The sequence below is a fragment of the Pocillopora damicornis genome, chromosome 13 (assembly GCF_964200805.1).
Source record: "Pocillopora damicornis chromosome 13, jaPocDami1.2, whole genome shotgun sequence".
NCBI lineage: Eukaryota > Metazoa > Cnidaria > Anthozoa > Scleractinia > Pocilloporidae > Pocillopora > Pocillopora damicornis.
Genome location: NC_142682.1, coordinates 9,586,801 through 9,610,747, shown reverse-complemented (window position 1 = coordinate 9,610,747; position 23,947 = coordinate 9,586,801). Strand labels below are relative to the sequence as shown.

The following is a 23,947-nucleotide window of genomic DNA, read 5'->3' as shown; positions in this document are numbered from 1 at the left end:
AGTGAAAAAGAGAGTCAACCTACAATGTCCGCCTCCCATGCCTCCATAGTGGTTCTGTGAACAAAATAATAAAAATGTTAGATCTGTTGAGACAGTTGGACAATATACACAGCTGGCAAAAGTCCCGACTGTGTATATTTATATTAGAGCTTTACAGCAACAAGAAAATACCACACACACAAAAAAATTTTCTCAATGCCTTAAGATCTTCAAACATTATCTAAGCTCCTTTCTCTTGAGAAAATGGTATGCCATTGCATTCTCTAGTTGCTTAAACTAACCAATGAAAACATTCCATTTTATTTATTCAGTCATGAAGTCTAACAGAAAAAGAAAAGATTGTGTACAGCCAGGGTTGTTTTGATATATCATTTTTGGGGAGAGACATTTTGCCAAACAAGAAGATAACCAATGTCTATCTGAAAGTGTGCAACCTGTTGGACAGATGAAGCAGTGAAGCAAGAAGGACAGGATGAGGAATGACACAGAAAAGTTCTAAGCAGCTTGCACAGGATGTTGTCCCACTGCTCAACATGTTTAGCAATCAGATCAACTTTACCGTTCTGTCTGATGCTCTGCCAAATTTTTTTAAACCATTTTGTTCCATGTGCTTCATAAATTTGCAAGACTCATTTGGGTCATCAAAACATATATGCTGTCACTGTAACAGTTTGAAAACCTTTTTGTTTGTTACATTGTCACAGGTTCAAATCAGTAGCTATAGTCATCCAGTGAAGTGCTATATGTTGATCCACTCATTTAATAGTCATGTTGAGTAAGTTTTCAATCAGGGCATTAGCTAATGAAACATAAAATAAACTGGCTTATAGTAAACTCCAACAAAAGAAAGTCTGGTAGGTGGCTGTCCTCTTATAATTTAAAATCTTTCTCTGTACTTCTCTCCTAACAGCAGATTACTTACTGAAACTGCAATTAAATCATAAATTGGACAAGGTTGATCTTTATTAATCACATAGGCAGACATATCAAGGTTTCTGAAAACAAAGAATGAAGGTAAAATTGTTACTTTGACCTTATGTGTTCAGTAATGTCTGCTATGAAGCAGCATAAACATTTTTCCTATAAATTCAATTAAAAAATCTACCACTAGCATTATCATCATCAGCACTGTATTATAATGATGATAATGATGGTGTTAATTATAATATTAATACCGGGTGCACTAAAAATGATGCAACAATTGTTTTTCATTCTTTCAGGATAATGTCAAGTCATTACTAAAAATCCAAGGTCTTTTCTCCCATGAAACTCTTCATCAAGATGGATTACCTATCTTCTTATTCAGAAAACAATGGCATTTTCTGAAGGAAAAAAGGACTTTGGACTTCTCTCCATTGCCCTTCCTTTTACTATTTGTCAGATTTCAGAAAATCAGCTGACAAGCCTTAAGAGCTTCTGCACTTGTCTCCTTAGCATAGCCAAAGCTACACCAACAGTCCTGGTACCATTTATGAAACCAACACAAATTTTCAACTAAATGGTCTCAGTCAACAACCAATACAAAGGTTTAAATGATAGCAATTGTGTATTTTGGGAAAATAGTCAACTACAGGAGGTACTATCAAAAGGTTGAACTTAAGTAATATTTGTAGAGCTGCACGTCATGTCTTTTCACTCATGAAAGTCAGTAAATGACAACCGGTAAGGGGATCTGAGATTTTACTCATTCCTTTGATCAGTCTGTGTAACAAATCAAGTTTGGTCCTATGAGTCCCCTGGAGTGCAATACAATTATCATATTTATGACATTGATATACATTAGTAAATTTGACAAGAAGGTCTTCATAGGACATATCTAGTTTCCACAAATGGTCTTGTGTGATTTCCCCTGAAATTTAGAAGGGCGGATTAAAATGGATGCAAAAGTTAAGAGTGTGACCTCAGCTGTCTCATATGGCTTTCAAATTTTGTTTCGAAAAACTAATGTCTTAATACTTATGCTAACAAAGCATACATAGGGTAAACCCTATGTAAGAGTACCATTGTATGTTCAAGTTTGACTTACCGTGAGTTCATCATCTCAATTCAAAATATCTATTGCATGGGCCTAGCTTTATTTTGTCAGCATCTTGAATATTTGTTTGTTAGTTCAACGTATTTGTGGAGACCAGTGGTCAAAAAAACTCAAATCAAAGAGTACCTATGGCCAACTCATGGATAAATGGTTCTGAACTTGTAATTATGGTCTTGCAGCAATGCAAGGTTGCTCTTATCTAAAAAGACAAGCTTTCAGAAAGTCACAGAGAGATACACAATTATAGTAACCATCCAACTCTGCAGAATATTCAACACATCAAGTCTACAATCAAAGTGCTATGTGAGCAAACTCGTGAATTGACACATGATTTTTTGGATTATGTTTAATGTTATCTGGTTTAGGGAATTTTGTGGTTGATTGTCATATCTAGAGTACGAGCAGTAGTTCAGTGTTCGCTAATGTAGCAAAGAAACAAAGTAACGTTGGGATAAGAAGGCATTACAAATGAAATGATCATGCTATTGCATTTGACAAGGGTGGATGAAGTCATGTGTTTTAAACGTATATCATTTCTGTTTCTGGTTCAAAAGAAAGGGTTGGAAGTAAATGTGGGTAAAAAGTGGAATTTACTGTCTATCATTGTAAATATTAGAAAATCAAGGCAATATTGTCTTAATGAAAACATTAACAAATCCCTCTTTATCAAATGAGACAAACGGGGACGAGTTTTGAGTGATATAACTAAGCCAAGATTGCCACCGTCATTTTGGATCTCCGCCTGGGTAGATTTTAGTCACGTGCTAGGCACTGTACTGAATCAATAACAAGATAGAATTTCATTTCAGGCCTATTTATCAATTTTGTGGTGTATAACTTTCGCATTTTAGTAAGTTATATGTATTTTGAATCTTCAAATTGTCTCGAAACTTAAAAGAAAATTGTTCTTTAAAAATTCACTGAAAATCGGTAGCTAAAATTGTTTGTTTAGGTGTTATTTGATTTTTGTGTTAACTTGTAATTTCGTTAGTTGCCGGCATCTTTTGTTGCTTCACACAGGAAAAACACATGATACGAAGCGTAATGATCGATTTTGTCCTCAATCTCACGCTGTAGCAGAAAAAGCTTTAGAACATCTGTAAACTCCGAGCGCTTCGCAGTAAAGGACATTTTCAATGAATCCTCGGATTGTTTTCAAGTTCAAGGATTGTAAATTACAATTTTATGAAAAACGAAGGTTGTTCTGTTATTTCAGTGTAAATCCTTGCATGCCTGCCAATCGCTGGCGCCGCTTGTTGAAACCAAAAACGAGGAAAAAAAAAACTCTTGTAAGATTATCATTGGCTTCTTTGTCACCCCACCACTATTCTTAGCAACAAAGGTCGCCATTTCGTTTGTTTATTGCTCGCCAAAAACTATCAAATGCACTCAAAAGCCTAAAATCAAAAAAAGGTTTACAGGAATCGACCAATCGAGCGAGCGCCATTCCTACATCGTATCTACAACTCGCTCTTGCACATGCGCGCAATTCACGAGTTAAAGTGATAAAAATAGTATCCCAAGATTATCAAATTTTTGTTTACAAATTTGTCAAATTAAGAGACTGCAATCCAAATCTTTCTTTGCCTCCACACACCAAATTTCACAATTTTCCATTGCTATGTCATGTTTTGCTTCACACTTGCTAAATAAAAATTTGCAATGTAACCCAATGATCTTTGTCTACAGGGTTTTCTCCCACTTGCATCTTATAACAAACCTTTGAGATTTCTGCCTCAAAATGAAAATACCTAAGAATGTATTTTATGCAACCACAAGTTTGCCTGATTGAAATAAAAGATAAGTGGTAATGAATTTCACAAGTTTTCTTTAGTCAGAAAAGCACAGTATTATTTTGTTTGCTTCTGATCAATCCAGCTGCCAATGTTTACATATTAAGTTAATTGAATTTAAGGTTATATTTAAAGCAACAATGCTTATTATAAATGGTGAAACAGAGAATTAACTCTGAAGTGTAAATTAAAGTGCTATTTAAACCCATGAATAACCCATTGGGCGTTAGCCCTAATAAAGGGAAACAGGGAACCACACGAGGCAAAGAAAAAATCTTTTGACCTCGGTGGGAATCGAACCCACGACCTCCGGATTAGATCTACCGTTACTCTGCCGACTGAGCTACGAGGTCGCACAGAGAAAGTCGGGGACGATTTAGGATGGTGAATCGCGGCGAAGAGAAAGTAAGGGTACATATGAATGTTGTGCCGCGTAGCACTGGGAACACAAATGGTGAAACAGAGAATTAACTCTGAAGTGTAAATTAAAGTGCTATTTAAACCCATGAATAACCCATTGGGCGTTAGCCCTAATAAAGGGAAACAGGGAACCACACGAGGCAAAGAAAAAATCTTTTGACCTCGGTGGGAATCGAGGTCGTGGGTTCGATTCCCACCGAGGTCAAAAGATTTTTTCTTTGCCTCGTGTGGTTCCCTGTTTCCCTTTATTAGGGCTAACGCCCAATGGGTTATTCATGGGTTTAAATAGCACTTTAATTTACACTTCAGAGTTAATGCTTATTATAGACTGTATGAAAGACTCATTATCATTTTGGGACTAAGAAGGGAGCAAGAACAAGATATGTGGAATGTTAAAGAATAAGAAATCAACCATATTGATTACTTCACCAAGAACATGAGATCCTATTACATATTTGAGATGACATAACTATCAAAGCTGATCAAACTTTGTCAAATTTAAGATGCAGCTAACAAGAACATCCCTTCTAATTAAACTCCTGCCAATGGTGACTTGAAGTTTCTCTTTCAGTGTAAAGATGTATCAAACAAATTATTGCTATCATTTCAAATCAATAATCGAATTAAAATTCTATACACCATGTACCAAAAAATGTTTCTTTGAAAAGTATAAACTAGGAAGAGAAAACAAAAAGTGAGGACAAGACAGAGATCTATAAGGGATTCTTCCTCAATCTATTGTGGAGCACTTTGAATGGTATCCAGTCAACTCGCCGACGGACCAACTCGCCGACGGACCGACTCGCCGACGCCAACTCGCCGACATATAAAATCGAGTAGAGACGTCGGCGAGTCAGTCCTCAATCCAATACAACTTACTAGAAGTTAAACATACAGAAAAGTAAACGATATTTAGTAAAAAAACACTGGTGAACATTGGTGAACATCAAACAGAAGCTTAAACATCAGTGAACATTGGCGAACATCACCAATGAATATAACAGCTTAAGACGCGAACGAGTTATTTTGTTGTCACAGTCCCAATAACTCGTTCGCGTCTGAAGCTGTTAGAGTCATTGGTGATGTTTATCTTACTTTATTCGTATTGAGATCCTTATAAACTTTGTTGCAAATAAAAAGAATTGCTTTTTACTAAAGATCTTGTCTAGAAAGCCAAGTTTTCTTTAAAAAATCTGAGAGATTGACATGATGTGTCTTTACGGTGTTGTTGTCACACAATAATTTGAATAATCACTTGAGCCAACGGACAAGATGTAGTTATCAAATCATTTGTATTTCTTAGACTTATAGTTAAGTTTCAAATTCATCCACCACATGCCAAAATGTTTGTACAAATGTCATGATGATTGAAGAGGAAAAGAAAAGAGAAAATTACACACAAGGCCTCCAAGGATTATCCATCAATTTTATTGTAGGCACCCCATCATTGCCATCAATCTGGTAGGAATTAATGGCTTTGCAAAATTACACGTAATTTACTCTATGCATAGAATTCTTGTAATCCTACACCTGCTGGTGCATTCACTGCAGACTTCTCAAACGAATTTTCAAGTTCTGCTAGTAGTGACAGGGATGCTTAAGACAAGGTTATTTTGTCTGCTATCAGTTATGTTGAAAAGCCACTTGAGCATTGTGAAAACTATGAAACAGGCAAAATATGTTGATATAATCTGGAGGGCTAGGCGACTTCATGGAAAGCTGCATGTGAGAATAACACCCTCTTCATTCATTGCTTTTGCACTTTGTTAGAAAGCTGATATTGTTTCCTCCTTTCCACTCAAGACTGACCCGAAATACCAATTGATTTTAAGTATAATTTTATATCCTTAAATTAGATGGTAGTTTCAGTTCTATTGAAAGCTAAATTATAACACTCACCTCAAAGGAAAAGAAACCACTGTGTCAAGTTTATCTCGCCAAAAACTTTACAAAAACAGAGAGAAAACTATTTGAGATCTATTACTAAGTCTAAGAGATAAATAAAGCAACTTCAAGCTGGTCACTTTCTGGCTTCAATAAAAACATGTTTCAAAATGTCAATGACAACCATAAGTTACCATGCCCAGGGGAGTATCATCTTTGTAAAGAAAGATGTTTTCTTGTCATGACACCAGTGTTGGACAATGCAAAAATTCTGAGTGTGCAGAGGAAGTTGAATCTCCAACCTTCAGATTCCACACTTCAATGTTCTAGCTTTGATCTAAAGAAAACCCTTGGGTGAGCTACGCCTAATACTTTTTTAATATTTTATGTGACCAGCATCCTGGTTATTGCTACAATCATCAATGCAGGAAAAGTCTTGTAAGTAAGTAGAATTTGTGACACAACTAATACCAGTTTCCCTTATTTAATTGCCAAGCACAGAATTTAACATCTTTCCTGTTCTTTTTCCCAATACAGTGCTTTTCACATTGAACATTCATCTAATATGAAGGATGCTATTGATTTGAATGTCACAAAATGAAACACCCTGATAAAATACATGGTAAAATCTGCAAACCTGTTGTATGAGAATCGTTTCAAGTGAACAACAAGGATTTTGGGAAGATTCCACAGGTCAAACTTCTTGGTGGCTTGTTGATGCTTCTCACAGGATGGACAGTACCTAGATAGTGTAAGAATATTGTTATTTCATAAGTTAACCACCAATAAGAAAAGAGTTTGATGGGTTAACAAATTTCAATCATTAATCAATCTACTTCATATTAAATTTACACAAACACAGGATTGTCAATCCTTAAAGTTTAAGGACTTACATTTAAGAAGAAATCATATTTATTTTAGCTTTGCAGAAATAAGGTTGAAATTGGGTTTCCTTATGCTGTTCTGTCTGTAATAAATTTTTTTTCTATTCACAATCCTCACACTTAGCTTGTTCAGCTTTTGATGGGAATATCATAAGCTGTAAGAGTCTCAGAACAAAAGAACTGCTACAAATATATATATTTGTATATATATATATATATACAACTACAGCTGTTTCCCTCTGATTGGATGTATTTGGCTGAGGCATGGGACCACTATGTTCATAGTTGTACAATTAGGTCTCTCTAGCAAAAACAATTTTTATGGGAAAAAGAAGAGGCTGAAAAGGGTGCTTGGAGTGTCGATTTTGGTTGCATAACAAATTATATCTGTGGATCCTTAGGAGTGAGTTTCCAAACAGTTCTTTGACAACAAAATGGCTATTTAAAAAGTGGTCACTTGTGGGATTTGTTCACTTGAGAAAGTGGTCAGATGGATAAAATAGACCTTCAAATAAATGAAAATTAAGATATTTGCACCAAGTAGTACAGAAAAACAGGCAGATTTACTATTTAAAAAGTAAAGGTTGAGCTCACCATGGGTCATTTGCTCCAAGTTTTTCTTTAGACAAAAAGAGGTCAATGCAGTCATCCAAAGCAATGGAGTTTTTCTTTGATGCTGGCTTCTTATGCACACTTTGATGCTCATCAGATTCCTAAGAAAGTTGTATCTTCATGGGTTATATGAAGAAACTACATACTGAAGAAAAGGCCACTGGCCAAATCCACAATCTACCTCAATCTGAGACCCATTCCCTTTAAATAATGGATAAATAGTGCAGACTCTGTGCTCCAATGCTTTACCACTGAGCCACGGAAACTCAAGAGCAAGGCTCATTACAAAGTTCATATGATTATGACACATCCTGCATACTGCTGAGATCACCAATGTTAATAATGTCATGTTTTGTAAATATAATAAAGAAGATGGTAGGTTTTAAGCTCGGAAAGAAACAGAGGAAGATGTTTTTTGTCTTGTCACAAGAGTGGTAGTGTGTCGGAGCGCTGAGTCTGAAGGTCTGAGGTTTGATCTTCATGGAGACTGAAATTTTTTGTCCCACATTTGTGACGATACCATTTCTCTACCAAGCTTAAGACTTACCACCTTCCTTATTCTATTTACAAACATGATGCTATCAACATTATTGATCCATTTGTGACAAACCATTCATCTACCAAGCTTAAGACTTATCACCTTCTTTATTCTATTTACAAACATTAATATCAACATTATTGATCCCAGCAGTAAGTAGGATGCGTGTCATATATGAACTTTGTAATGGGCTTTGCTCACCATAGAGTCTTGGTAAATCAGAAGTAGAGCATTGGAAGGTGAAGGCCTGAGGTTTGATTCCTCATGGGGACTCAAGTTTTTCCTTGTCCCATACTTGTGTATGAAAACATCTTTCTCAACTTTTGTTTAGCTAAGGTATGAAAAATAAGAGAAAAAAGAGGGTTCCAGATGAAATATCTATGCCCTCTTGGCCATGAAGAAGTATACGATTGGCTTCTGTCAGATACAATTCTAGAAAAATTATTGAATAGAACATTCAATGAATATATTAAATGAATAGCTAAAAATAACCTCAGCAAGTTGATCATTGTAGCAATTCTCCTTCATCTCTGAGTCCCAGTCCAGTGCAAGAAAGCAACGTGCTATTTATCAAAATCAAAATATATTAGTCAGCAGAGATGATAAAAGTGATAACGGGACATTTTGTTTGTGTTCAGCCAGAGGGACATTAAGAATGGAAAAGGAAATCATGTAGAAGACTACCTGTTTAAAGGTGTACTAATCAGGGTAATGATGTCAAAGGAAGGTGCTACAATGACAGTGGAAAGAGCAGAATCATTGGTTATGATTGTGACCTCAAATTTTGGTGATAGTCTACATTGAAATCCATAGAGATATAGAGTAATGTGCTTTAATCCTGTACTACTGACTAAATATACTTGACACTGCGATAAAAAAGATCATTATCACCTGTGAGTTTGGGGGGCTCGCCATCATCTTCTAAGACCTGGATATCAGTACTGCCATATGAGTTAACTAGTACCATGTTAAAGAGATACTTTCTTGCCTTTCCTTTGATTTGTGTTTTGATATCATTATTTTGATGAAGGTCAACAGAATCACCAATTTGTGAATTTTTGTTATCATCCTCATTGTCTTCACCCTATAGATAAAATATGGGGTATCCAAAATAAACCACATTAATGGAAGATGTACATGAAAGGGATTGTGAAATAAATAGCAGAATAATGGTCAAAATACTATAGATATTTATCAATAGAAAGAAAACAATCTGACAACGCACATTGACATGCACATTTTGGTAAGCCTTTTCCAATTCTCTGTCCTCACAATCCTCTGTTTCCCCGTCTTCACTTTTGTCCTCATTCATTTCCACATCTATAAAGCAACAGCCAAAAACAAATTTAAAATATTCATTTGTCTTTATCAGTTTGTTGGACCCAGTAAAGTTAAACTTTTTTGGTGGTTATTTTAGGGGTAAGAGTTTATCCCTTGGTTTTCACCTTTACATTTAACTTTTCAGTTGTGTTGTGTAAACATCTTGCCTTGCTCATAGTTTTTTGTTTTTTTAGTGCTATAAAATTAATTCAATAAGTTTGCTGTGCTTTGCAGCATGGAAATTTTAGCATAGTGTAGGTAACTTTATCATATAAACTACTGTGTTATACAAGGATTTCCAGCCCTGAGAAAAGCTGGAACATCACATGTGATAAAATATATTTTTTCATGTCTGTTTAATATTGCCAATCAGCTGCTGACATGTCACTCGCCTTTTGTGCCACCTGGTCATGTTGATGAATAAACAGCAAAGCCTTTGCTGTTGTTTGTAAGAATTTTCTTGGAATATGGCTGCTAAAACACTAATATAAAATCCATATTGCTTACAGACAGTGATGTTCAAACTTTCCTAAAAGGGGAAGAAAACCAAAATACGAAAATAAAAACTGAAAGTTAAGTATTTAGTGGCTTTGATAATTGTAATTTCTCCTGGCTGAGGGTGAAAATCAACAACTGGATGAATTGCCACAGCTCAATTTTGGCTGTGTACTTGACAGATTTCACTTCTTACTTTCTTAATTAGTAAGGACAAAGTCAATAACTGAGAATCTTGTATTGAATTTAATTGGGGATGTCAATCCTTTTATTATCATTTGTAAATAAAAATGACTTTTCTTGTCAGTAATGGGCTATTGTGTTTATATGATACACAAATTAATACATGGTTGCTTGTAGATATGAAATTTCCCTTCTCCTGTTCAATGCAACATCTCACTTGTTTGCTGGGCTTACTCATGAGCTATCGAGTTAAACACTTGAGGAGAAATTCCATATCTATGTGTGCCCATGTATTATTTTCTATGTATCTTGTCTTAGAGGCCAGACATAGTGTAACACCTAATTAACCTACAATTTTCCAAGACAAGGAATTATAAAAAAATTTACGTTACCTGTTGATGATCATTTTTAAATTATAACTAAGAAATAATTAATGGATAAAAATCTACTTGCATTTGTGCTCCAACATTTTTATGTATCAAAAAATTGACAACATTTCTTGGACTCTGATACCTCCTAATGCTAATCATTTTGAACATGCTCAAAACATTGCTTGAAACTGGAAGTTATCTCAAACTTTTTCCTGAAAGCTTTCAAGTGTGCTTGAATCTAACTTACCAGCCTCACATTCATCTACTCCCATATCCCCACTGGGCAACGTGATAAAGCGTCTAAATAATAAAAAAAAAAAACTTAATGAAAAGAATTTACATGTATGATCTCCTTTTTTTTTATTTCCATGAATATAAATCTTTCACACATAATCAACACAATTTCTTGTTCCTTAATGGTAAACAATGAGAACATACACGGGTTACAGATCATTGGTTTGGGAGATTTCTGCCTTGTTTTCAGATGAAAAAAAGTCTATTTCAGGGAATTGTGAAAAAAATTAAGCTTACTTCATGCCATTATTTCAACCTAAAGCTAGTCCAATGGAAAAAAAAACTTTAAAATAATTCTTCTTTCACATTCCTGTAAATAGTTTTCTTTCAAAAAAAATTTCCTCAAACTAATACTAGACATACTTACTTCATTCTCTCCAATAGAATGCAATACAATGCCTGGTAAGTAAGATTTTTTCTTGGAACAGAAACCATGAGAGGAAGTCCAAACAAAGCCTTGTTTGAACTGCTGTAGCTATAACTGGTCAGTCTTGCCCTGAAAAACAATGGAAATCAATGAGGACCTGACTACCAACTGGTAGATAAACGTTAATTTGAACCAATGAGTTGGTGTATTTATGAGTGGCTATTTATAACTTGTGTCGGGTTTGGAGGAAACAATTACATAGGATCATTGGTTCACCACAAAAAGCTTATTTAGATAGATAGATAGATAGATAGATAGATCGATCGATAGATAGATAGATAGATAGATAGTTTATTCACCTTAAGAACTTGCAGCCAAAAGCTGAATTGCGAGAAGGTTTACAAACACGAAATTTCCGGCTTACAAAATTACAACTAATTAATTAATTTCCTAATTAAAAACTGTTACAGAATGACAAAATTACAAGCATACGTCGAATTCCATGTAAAATAAGAAACAAATTAATATCTAATTATCACCTACGATAAACGTAACTTAAGAGAAAGCTATTCTTGCATCTTTCAGTTTTACGCCCCAGAGGAATAAATGTTCTTTGTTCTCTCAGATAGTAGCCAGGTTGGTATTTTCTTGGAAGTAGTTTATGAAGACTGTGAGATTGATTTGCACATATTTCATTGAACAACTTTGCTGCCATTGCCTCTCTTCTATCATACAGCATTAAAAGTCCAGATATTTCCAGAGCCTTGGCATACAAAAGCTCAGGTTAAATAATCTTCATAACATGTTTTTGAAGTCTTTCTAGGCCTTTGCTTAAATAACTTGTTAAAGCGTGATGGAAAACTGGGCTGCCGTACTCCAGGGTAGACTGAATGTATGTAATGTAAAATAGAAGAAGCTCTTTTGTGGCGACATGCGATCTCTTCAACTGTCTTAGAAAATATGGTCTTGTAGAAACCTTCCTAACTAGCTCTAACACATGGGCATTCCATTTTAAATCACTACTCATAATGAGTCCTAATAATTTTATACTTTTCACAGTCTCAAGGGTCTGACGGTTAACCCAGATAGGATCAAATTCTGGTTCGTTTTTTGCAAAGCTAATCCTAAGCTCTTTACATTTCCTTTTGTTTAACTGAAAACCTTCATCCCTTGCTTGTATTGCAAGATCGTCTACCATTTGCTGAATACAGCTCTCTTGGCCTTTAGCTATCACCTCTGAAATTGTGGTATCATCCACATATTTCCACATCTCTGCTTCTCCTGCATTCAGATTATTAATCATAATTAAAAATAACCATGGCCCAAGCTTGGTCCCCTGTGGGACACCAGCTGGAATGTAACGCCATTCGGAGAAGCGATCCTCGGCCAGTTTAACTCTCTGTCTTCTATCTGATAAAAAGTCAACAATCCAGCATAATATGTGGTTCGGAATATTGTAATCTAAGAGTTTACGCACTAAGATGTTGTGATCAATAAGATTGAATGCCTTAGGGAAATCTAATAGAACCACCCTAATCACGGTCGAATTCCCATCGGAGCTGACGTGCCAGTTATGGATTATGCTAACAAGTGCGTGCGTAGTGCATGATTTAGGCATCACAAATTCATGAACAATGTAATCTTCTGAAATCTTGGAAAGGATAGGTGTAAGGGAGATAGGGCGAAGGTGCTTATTGATTTCTTGGATAGGTCTTTGCTTGGGGACAGGGACGATATCTGCCTCTTTCCAAGATAAGGGCAAACGGCCTTCACGAAGGGAGGCATTCGTGATATCCATGATGGATGGCGCCTAAAGATCCGCATTCTCCTTTAGGAGCCATCCGGGGATACTGTCCAGTCCTTGTGCCTTAGCTGGATTAATAGAGCATCACTTTCTAAAGATAGAAAATGCTGATATTGGTGAGAAATCATCATTCATAGTTCTGCTCAAAGACACAAAATCGTCTCCCCTACATAGATTGTGGGTAAGCGGTTCAAAAACCTCCATTGGGGCCAAGAAAGCTGTGTTGATGTGGTTTGCAAGGTCAGTTGCTGATAGACCGTGAGCACCTTCTAGGACATTACCACATGACCCCTCCTTTCCACTAAGTTTCTTGATTTCTCCCCACCACTTAGCTGGGGAACACCCCTTTAGATGTTGCACGTTACACTTGTAATACTTCGCATGGCATCTTTTACGTTCTTGGTTAACAAGATTTCTCAGATGGTTAAACTCTGCTTGGTCTCCTAGGCCTAAGGCCACTTGTTGCTTTCGAATCAAGGTCCTAAGGATTGAATTTATCCATGGTGGTTCTGTTTGGTGGACAATTTTAGGCTTCATTGGTAAGATAGAATCAAGGCCAGTTTTGATGATTGTTTGTGACATCGACAACTTTTCGTTCACAAGTGGTCATAGCTCTGATCATCGCATTAACATCGACTTCATATATATATGTTTGCATTGCAACACGATTACTTGGTCGAAAGTCCCTTGAAATGACAGTTTGTATTGTTTGCGCTGTTTTAACCCTTTGCTTTGGCTGTACTTCAACTGAGCTATGATCTGAAAGACCAAAAGCGGAATGTTCAACTGGGGTGTCGTTGTAATCCTGAAGGTTGGTAAGAATCTTGTCGAGAGTGTTTTGCCCACGAGTAGGAAAATGCACAATCTGCTTCAGTTTGAAGTTTGATTTGAGCCTTGCATTATTCAGATGGTTAAGGTCACCGAGTATGAGAAAACCGCAATTTGAGTATTTAGACTCCAAGTCCATTAAACACTTAGTCAAATAGTCCAACATCATAGAATTTGTTGCTTTTGGTGGATGATAAACAACACCAACAATAATGCTTGAGATGCCCCTTGGGAGACGAGTCAGGTGCATTTTAATCCACAATACCCCAAAAGAACATTTTTCATCCTCGGGATCCTCCAGAACAGTAAAAGGGATTGATGATTTTATATACATGCACACTCCGCCATGTCTTGCATCTCTTCTGTCCCGTCTAGTCAGGTTATACCCATTTATTTTAAGTACAGCAATGATCTTGCAAAGGACCCGATACACCTATGGCAATGATATATGGAGCAGCTATCTTGGCCCAAGGATGTGGAGAAACATCATGTTGAAGTATGGGTTCTCTGACTTGTGAATCATGGCAAGTGACACAAAGATGGCATTGACTAACAAAGTCTTTCATTTGCGAGCTCATTTTGCATCAGAACATGCATTCTTGCCAATGAGGAGGGCAACAACTAAGTCTAATGTGGCTTGAATGACCCAGAGCCATGATTTCTTTTCTCAGTGCACTGGGAACAAACCGACAAGAACCAAGGAGAATCAAGTGTCCTTGGATAATCAGTTCCCCACAGAACTGGGAGAAGGGACCAAGGGCTGGATTGCAATTGCAAATGTCGTCTAACTACCCGTTCAAGATGACTTGCCTGAGAGATTTACAGATGTGACCTTGGAAAGATTCATTCTTAATCAGTGCCAGTCAATATAGGGAAATATGCAAGGTCTCAATGTGGTCCACAAGCTCAAGAGACTTTGCATCCTCACAAGAAGCCATTTCACTTGTACCTAACTTTCAGATTGCAACACTGAAGTCAGAGAAGTATTTGCTGCAGTCTTGCTGAGGCATCACAGAGGCTCTTCTAAGAGATTGCCTCCAAGGGCTTGTGACCTGTTTCCACATGGATTTCATTGCACCCAAAATTATATTGAAATTTCTTGCTGGTGAACACAATGGCACAGAACTCTTTCTCAACTTGGGCATACCTGGTCTCAATTTAAGTTAGGATCCTGGAAGCAAAGCTCACTGGTTGCTTTAATTCAAGTAGAGAGGCTAGAGTAGTGATATCCTTGATATTGGCATGGCATAGTTCTCATGAAGATTTGCTTTATTTAGTTCCTTTGGGTCAAGGAATACCTGAATTTTCCTATTCTTTTTGGGGACAACCAACGCTGAGGAGATCCAAGGTGTAGGTTTTGTGACTGGTGCAATGATTCTGTCAGAGTTATATTTGCTTGTATATCATTAACTAGCAATCACATGATTTTTCTTAAGCAATTTGGAATATATCAGCACTCATGTACTTTTCAGAGACTGAAAATTGCATTTGCCCTATAAGCTTGTGCAGTTTGGATAGAAAAATTTACTCCTGCTGATTTATTCCAAACTGCATGACAAAATGATGTAATTACCTTTACTAACAGTTCCTCATCATAATCCCAACAACCTTGTGACTTCAGTTTCAGTTTCCATGAATAAATTTTCACCACAACACATCAATACACTGAAGTGCGTATACATGAACAGATAATTTTGGGCAGGCCAGGGCCCAGTGGTTCCATAACTGATTAGTGCTAACCTAAGGTTACATTTCAATCAATGTTTTTTTAATTCCTTGTTCAAATGACTATTTGGAATAATTTTCTCGATTCTCTTTAGAGCATCCAATCACAACAGTGTAGACAAAAAGATTATTTTGGAATTTTTTTTTTTTAAAGCTTTCAGATCTGAAATAAAATTTCACACTGATCCTGGGCTATTTTTACCCATCTTTGAACAAACTGTCCCTGAACAATAGAATTATACATTGTATGAAATGTTTGAGCAAAAGGTTCACCTTTTTTCTCTTTGGTAAACAGGAAGAACAATGTAATCATCTTCATCACTCTCAGGTTTGCTGTGCTGTAGTTCATAGCTTAAAAATGAAAAATAGGCCCCCAAAATAACTTTAACAATAATATAAAAAATCTTAATTCATTTGAGAATGTGTTTGTACAAACAAATCAAACAGATTTTGCAGTGGTAAAGATTAAGCTATTGAAAAATTAAATGGTTTGAGCCTAAAGTACCAGTCACCATGTTGTGTCACTGTTATTTATATGGGTTGTAGTCAATAAGGAATCTTAATACTAGTATTTCCTAACATCGCTGATGTGCTTGTTGGGTGGAATACACGACACTTGGTGGGTTATCCACAAAGAGGTGACAAAAGGTACATGAACATGCAGTCAGTCACTTTTGTTTTGCCTTGCGACAACGCAAACCCCTAGGTTAGTAATGGGGTTTAATGGCTCCTCACATTGGCACAACTGTTATTGGTAGGTGTTTTTTCCAACTACCTTGAAAAATTTTTCCTACCTATCTTCCCTGGAGGCTTACTCTAATTTACAAAACGAAACAAAACAAAATGAAATTCTCTAAATTGCAAAATAAAAATCGGTACAAATAGCTGTCATGAAACTTAAGAAAATCAAAGAGCTTGGGTTAGTTCCATTTTCCCAACAAACTTGATATTTTATCAAAAAACAAATTGACACATTTTCCATGTGCATTACCAGTCAGGAAGGTGACTTCAGCACCAGCTAATATTTTAAATTACATTTGCACTTGTAATGGCTTGATGGTGTGAGTCTTACTACAAATAAATGACCCATTGATTTATTATAAATGTAGTGGAAATTTCACAAAGAACATCAGGCAGATTTTTCATTTCTCACTTGTGCTAGCTGTTGTTATCATTTGATAGGTTGTTTATGCAATACCCATTTGTGGTGGACTGACCCATTCATTCTTTTGGCCCGTAGAGTTATCCAAAGGGACTCTCATTTCGCAAATTAAAAATTTATATCTTGCAAATTACAGGTTTCTGTTTTGCAAATCATTAACAGATTTCTACTTTGCAAATCATTAACAGATTCCCATTTTGCAAATTACAGCAAGCCTCCCTGGATACAGCATTGCACAAAATCTGGATCAGATCACGGATCAGATCACTGACCAGAACATGGATTAGATGACAGAATGGATGACGGAGTGCATTACAGATCAGATCATTGGTCTAATGGTGGATTGGATCATGTCAACTGAGATAAGAAATTTTGCATGACTACCCAAAATAAAGTCTGTGTAGCATAATGGAGTGCAGGCCCCACTGGGAGTTTTTTTTTTTTTTTTTTTTTTTTTTTGTACACAACAAAAGTGACTACATGGAGTTTTGGGGCAAAAAATGGGCCTGCACTCCATTTTGTCATGCAGACTTTCTTTTGGCTTGTTATGCAACATCTCAAATTTTCATTGAACACATTTTAATTTTTTCACCCCCCCCCCCCACCTCTTTTTTTAAAACTCTTTTCTTTTGTAAACAATTTCCTTGTTTTATTTTTCAAACCTTTTTTTGATCTGTGATCCAATCAAAGAGGTTTTGAACCAAAAAATACTTCCAGAGGGGCCTTCAATCTATTATGTCAAGCAGATCTTATTTTGGCTTGTCACACATGATTTCTTATTTTAGTTAACATGATCCAATCCATGATCCATAATCTGATCTATGATCTGATCCATGATCTGATCTGTGATCTGATCTGGTCTGATCCAGATTTTGTCTATGCCACCCTAGATACAATCAATGAAGTTCAATTCTATCACTAACACAAAAATGTCATCCCTGTCCAGGATTTGAGTCAGCGACTCACTAAGAGAAAACACCTTGTGAAACCTATGATTGTATACATCAGTTACTATCATCTGCAAGACATAAAAGATTCACCTATTAACAATAGTTCACTGCATGGCAAAAAATCCCTCACTTCAGTTATTAGACATGCAAAATAGATATTTGAGGCACAACCTTTACTCTTGGCTCAATCTACATCACTTCAGTCACTTCAGTCATTTGACATGCAAAATACATATTTGAGGCACAACTTTTAGTCTTGGCTAAATCTACATCAGCAAGCCGGCAAATATTACCTTGTCTTTGGGAATATTGGCCTCTTTTGACAAAACAGCCAGTAAATCAGCAACATTACCCATTTTTGGTACTGCTAACTTGTACTATAATTCATAAAGAAGAGATAAATGCTGTAATTGAGATTATGCAACATTAAGATTCTGCTGTGAATACTAGGTACATTTACAATGATACACAATCTTAACTTACTAGTAAGAGATGCTGAAAGACATTTTAATTTCTTAAAATGGTGGAAAAATAGCTGTTAGTCTATTGACTTAAAGCTTGAGAGTTTTGTCATATGGTTCTTACAGACAGTATTCTTAGTAAATTACAATGTGACATGGCCTAGTGATGAACTATAACTGTGAAAAAGAATCTGAGCTCAAGAATGGCAACTTTGGTCAAGAAAATATAGCTTTATTTTTAATTCAAGGATCACCATCTTTGTTTCTTTTTGTGTGTGAAAAAGGCAAAACTGAACGAGAAGAGGATCTTCAATTACAATACCAAAGTAAAGGTTTTAAACTAAGACTATGCCTAAATGTCCTTGGCAACCTTAAAACAAATTTGTTCTTTAAAGGTAATACGTTGAACCCAAGAGAAGATAATTTTTATATACATACTAACAGAAAATGAATTATTTTGAAGGATTGGCAATTTGATAACTACAAGTACATTAGAATGTGCATTGGCATGAATGAAATGATGACTAGCATTACTGTCAAAAGACTTCTTTAGCTTTCAAGACTGTATGTTTTGTTTACCCTCTTCAGGTCATGCGATAATGCTCAAGAGAACTGTATGTTTCAAATTTCTTCTTATCCACATACATACATGTATGCAGTTATAATTTACAACATATAAAGCTGGGAGTACCCTTCAGACCTGAATTGGTAAACAAAACATTGTAATAAGAACAATGATTTATCTTGTAGAACAAGAAAAACCAAGTCCCGTTTGAAAAATGGAATACTTCACTTTTGGTTGTAAAATAAGGCAACAAAACTCACCAGGGTAGGTTTCTTAAGAGGATCACTGGGCACCAGAAAAATATCAAGACTTCTCTCCTTCTTGACTGGCAGTGGCAACGATAGGTAGCAGAATGGGTCAAAAGTGACAGACACCTTCAGCAGATAAAAAAACAACACTTTTAAAAACAAATAATTGATGCCTTGTGGGTTTGCTCACAAAATTATTAATGAAAAACAAAATTATTAATGTCTTAGATTAGATTATTATTGAAACCATTCACAGGCTCAACGATGCCGTATAACTTGTCCATGGTTTGTTGAAGCCTTTATTTTGTACTGGCACAAACTGGTGTCAAAGTAGTGTGATTTAAAGAAAGATGGTGCCCATGAGAAATCAAACCTAAGAGTTTTGGATCCACACTTGACAGTCTACCACTGTGTGACAGAGACCTCTATGGTGAGCTATGTCATTACTTGCTTCATAAGTGAAACAACCTTAAGGTTGCTACAGCCATAGGTTTTGCAATTCTCAGCCTTTTCCAAGGCAAATAGAAATTCCCTTGACCAACTAAATAAACAACTTCTTTATTTTAAGCTTGACAGATCAAAGAAACTTGAATTGCAATCCTTTTAGTTGTTGAATTTTAAAGAATCCACAGGATTTAGGTGGTAAGAGGTAAAACAGACGGTAAATCTTATTGGTTACCATCTGAAAAGGAGAACACCCTTATAAACACCTCCCAAATACTTTTAAGATCAGCAATGCTAAAACGGTTATATGGAATTAAAGAAAATTAAAATGAATGTAAATTTTAAGCTCAGTTACCACATAAAGAAAGATTTCACGGCAAGTAATCTACTTTGGTTTGCTTGTAGGAAGCCTCAGCCTCTTTGCTTGCAATGCACATCTTTCATTTATACAATTGTCAGGGCATTTTAATTGACATTCATAGACTCTCTCTGAATTAAATCATAGCTTAATTACCAGTCTTTCTGATCTTAAGCATATTGCATACAACCTGTCTCAAAATCATTGAAGGACAACTTGATCCACAAATTGTAGAGCACTTATAATTAATCAACCATAATTTCACACAGGCACTAACCTTAACACAATCTGGACAAACCAAAGTTGATTTAAAAAGTCCATGAAATGTATCAACAATGACAGAATTGTTTCTCTGAAGGTGGTTATGCCAGGACTCTTCTGCAACAACCTAAACATTCGCAACACATTTCAAACCTTGTCCAAATACAATCAATTGATGACAATAATGATAAAGATGTTGACACCAAAAAACATATTATGGCAAAAGTGGTTCACTCACAACTCTGTAGATATGATAACTCAGTGTGTTAAATTCATATTTTCCATGTTAGGAGAATTGCAGAGCATTATTTTGAATTAATTTCTAGTATAAGACAAATTGCTATGACAGGAAGTCATCTGTTTCAATTCTCAAGATTCTAAGAGCACTGCTCCTATTTGTTCTAAGAAGACAACACTTTGTCCAAAATATTAGTTTAATGTACAAGTTAGTTTAAATTAGTTGTTTCTCATTGGTCCCCCTAAAATCCTTCCATTTTTCCCACGGGAATGAGAATGTAAAAAAATAAGATTTTAATGGCACTCACTCAGCATGGTGTTTACTTAGGCACTTTAAATTTAGATGATCAACTGTATGAGGGCTGTGCTCTAGCAATTCTGTTGCAGGCCCTTGGCACCTCATGTTTGCACTTGGGCGACTCACAAATTTTACTTTTCTCATAAAAATCATGTGCTGAGCTCTGGGATTTCACAGTTTCAGAGCACTGGGCTCCCTTAATTTTTTCTTAGAGCATAGACTCGTATACTTTGGGCTCTTAAAAGAAGACCATGTAGAGATATTTTCTTTTGTTTACAACACTATCAATAAAAAATTTGTTTTCAGAAATGACAAAACTGTCATAACAGATGGGAAAACTAAAAAACAAAACAAAAGGAAAGGAGTGGATCTTGGTATTACAAATAAAACCAACTTCATCAACATTAACAATTAACAGTAATAAGAAATTATTGTAAAAATATAGCCTTTAAAGTGAGTGAATGTGGTTTCATTCAAAGGGCATAATTACTTAGAATTCCTATGCTAAAGCCCAAGTTTAAAAGTTTTTGTGGTCATTGCACTTCCAGAGTTTCTGAGCAGGAGCAGATTATCAGACTCCAACAATCTAAACAAAAGTGCCCTGGAAGGATTTTTGGGTACTGGTTGTGCTTTTTACTAGGTAAGACCATAATTCTTGTCAGCATGTTCTTGGGAAGTTGAAATAATTTTAACTTGAAAAAAAAAAAAAAAAAAAAAAAAAAAAGAATGTGAATATCAAAAGTGGTTAGCATTGAATTCATCTTTCTAATCCACTTCAATTTTTTGTTTATCTTGCTTAATTTTACTTCTTGTTCCAAGTTCTCTCTTGACTTGTTAAAATCATTATTATTCTTATTATTATTTTAAGCCTGTGGTATTTTTTTAAAATCTAAAATAATAGCTGTGGGATACCAACCACATAACTGATTGCAGGAAAAAAAATGATTGAGATACATTCTCCCTCCTAAAACACACTAATTATAAAAAATACAGAGATGATGATGATGATAATAATAATAATAATAATAATAATAATAATAAATTTGCAAGGGTTAGAAATATCAAAATTTGAGATCTGGTGTGGGATAGCCTCTCTCCAACTATGGGTCAAATAGCATCTTCACCAATATAATTAGTATAAATACAAGGAATTCATACTCTGCATCACTTGTTGCATGGGTTTAAAAGGAGCATGTCCCTCAGTGAGTAGTCAAGCTGAGGTAAAAAAAATTGGCGACTGATTACCCTCTCAACCTGCAGTGGTGGCCAACCCAACTAAGTCTCTCTCAAAAGGGTCCTTCCACACCAGATTGGGCAGGTACCAACACAAAAAGAACAAATACCAGACAGAAATGGATACAAGAGGATTACATTGAAGTCACGTTCTGCTATCACAGGGCAAAGCACACCCCAGTGAAGGTGTAACAAAAGATACATACAGAATATGGAAGGAAAGTAACCCAAATGAAAGGCCCAATTTAACAGACAACACCAACATATAAACCAACATAGATTTATTGAGAAACAAAACAAACCAACATGGATTGAGCTAGATAGCATGGAGCAATGGATTGAAAATGGATAGACTGTACAAAACAATGAAATAGATAGTGTAGTAGATGATGTGTTTGTAGAAAAGGCCAACAACCTTTATGAGGTAATAAATGTAAATGAGGTAGAACCGTCACAGAACCAATCTGAGATCGAAGATAGTTAAAGAAATTAAGAGGGTAAGGGCTGAATGGGAAAACATCATAATGACAGTGAGGCCCCTTCTACCCATGATATAAGTGAACAGAAAAGTTGAGCTGTTGATCGAACAAGCAAATCAAGCAATTCAGCTGGTAATTGCAGAAGAGGTACCCAACCTCAAAAACATCAACCTGCTAAAATATGTGAATGCATATGTAATATCTAAAAAGATGGGTAAAATGACAAAAATCCCAAGGACAAAAGGCAATAAATGGCAACAACGAATATGGAAGACAAGAATTGAGGATCAGATTAAAAGCATGAGAGCTGAATTGTCAATACTAACAGATAAAGAAAGGTGAAACCCAAAAGATCTGCAAGAAAAAAACAAAGAATTAAAAAGAAGTACAAAATAACAACAAACCAAGAAGAGTAAAAGATGCCTGAAAATTCAGGCAAAAGCCCAAAGAATAAGGAGATATGTAAAAAGAAGTAAATGATTCAGTCAAAACCAGATGTTTGCAAATGATAGAAAAAAGTTCTTCAGAAACCTTGATAAGGAACAGATATCAGTTGAAAAACCACCTAAGAAAAAGAAGCAACAGAACAAATTCTGGTGTTCCATCTTGGAGAACAATAGAGAGTACAACCATTCAGCAGAGTGGACAAGTATCTGCATATATCTGTATTCCATTCAGCAGATTGGACTGTATCTGCATATATCTGTATAATTATGCAGATACAGATTACCAACCATGGGAGGATATAAGTCAAGATGAGTTGCAGACTGCTTTAAAGAAAACAAACAACTGGAAGTCACCAGGCCCTGATGTGTTTCCTAACTTCTGGCTCAAACAACTCACAACAATACATCACCACCTGCTGTATAACCAAGTGATAGAAAACCCTGAAAATCTGCCTGATTGATTCACAACAGCACAAACATACTTATTACCAAAGAACAGACACACAGAAAGCCTCATGTAGACACAGTCACCACCAACAAATGGTTGTCATGTAATCTGAAAGGAGAAACAGAGGGACTACTTTTTGCAGCTCGAGACCAGGCAATAAACACCAGAAACTACGAGAAAGTTATTTGCAGAATGCTGACATTCAGACAGTGGACCTTATTGTATCTGGGTGTGAGGTATTAGCCAAAATGGAATGCGTCGCCAGGCACAATAATGCTGCAGCATGTCTCCATTGAAGCATCTGTAAAGATCATGATATCAAGATTACAGACAAATGGTACCAACATGAACCAGAGACTGTGATGCACAATAAAGACAACAACATCACCACCATATGGAACATGCCAGTCAATACTGACAGAACTATAGCAACAAACAGACCAGACATCATAGTAATAGATTCAGTGAATTCCACTTGCAAACTGATTGATATGACTGTTCCATTAGATAGAAACATTGCTCTGAAGGAAATGTATAGAAAAGCAAGTACAACGATCTAGAACTAGTGTAGAAATGTAGAGAATGTGGCATATGGAACTGAAGTGATCCCTGTACTTGTTGGTGCTAGTAGTGGAAAACATAAAGAAAGTATCAGAAGCAGCTAATGTGGCAGAGATTCAAAAGATCTGCATGGTGAGATCCATGCAAATCCTAAGAAAGGTGCTTAATTGACTTGAGTGACTGATGCCCTGAGAGCATGGTTTGCACCTGGCTGATGCACAATAAGAACACCAGCAAAGACTG

At 35.9% G+C, this 23,947-nt stretch overlaps 1 protein-coding gene and 1 long non-coding RNA gene across 3 annotated transcripts in view; one reads left to right on the top strand and one right to left on the bottom strand.

Moving 5' to 3' along the window:
• LOC149035400 (uncharacterized) overlaps positions 1-953 on the top strand; it is a 1,140-nt gene extending 187 nt beyond the window's left edge. Inside the window, exon 2 of the long non-coding RNA XR_016182523.1 lies at positions 312-953. This is a non-coding gene — a long non-coding RNA (uncharacterized LOC149035400). The remainder of the gene's footprint in view (positions 1-311) is intronic.
• The window catches only part of LOC113673579 (ubiquitin carboxyl-terminal hydrolase 4), a 40,152-nt gene that overhangs the window by 2,511 nt on the left and 13,694 nt on the right, over positions 1-23,947 (bottom strand). The window contains exons 9-23 of one of the 2 annotated variants that reach the window (XM_027189980.2): positions 20,019-20,129; positions 18,952-19,065; positions 17,959-18,042; positions 17,639-17,733; positions 15,827-15,904; positions 11,197-11,325; positions 10,783-10,835; positions 9,392-9,486; positions 9,058-9,250; positions 8,659-8,729; positions 7,611-7,729; positions 6,770-6,874; positions 6,148-6,192; positions 923-995; positions 24-54 (exon numbers count right to left, since the gene is read on the bottom strand). In XM_027189980.2, the coding sequence (XP_027045781.2) occupies positions 24-54; positions 923-995; positions 6,148-6,192; positions 6,770-6,874; positions 7,611-7,729; positions 8,659-8,729; positions 9,058-9,250; positions 9,392-9,486; positions 10,783-10,835; positions 11,197-11,325; positions 15,827-15,904; positions 17,639-17,733; positions 17,959-18,042; positions 18,952-19,065; positions 20,019-20,129 (1,396 nt within the window). The remainder of the gene's footprint in view (positions 1-23; positions 55-922; positions 996-6,147; positions 6,193-6,769; positions 6,875-7,610; positions 7,730-8,658; positions 8,730-9,057; positions 9,251-9,391; positions 9,487-10,782; positions 10,836-11,196; positions 11,326-15,826; positions 15,905-17,638; positions 17,734-17,958; positions 18,043-18,951; positions 19,066-20,018; positions 20,130-23,947) is intronic. The other variant, XM_027189981.2, reaches the window with a different exon arrangement.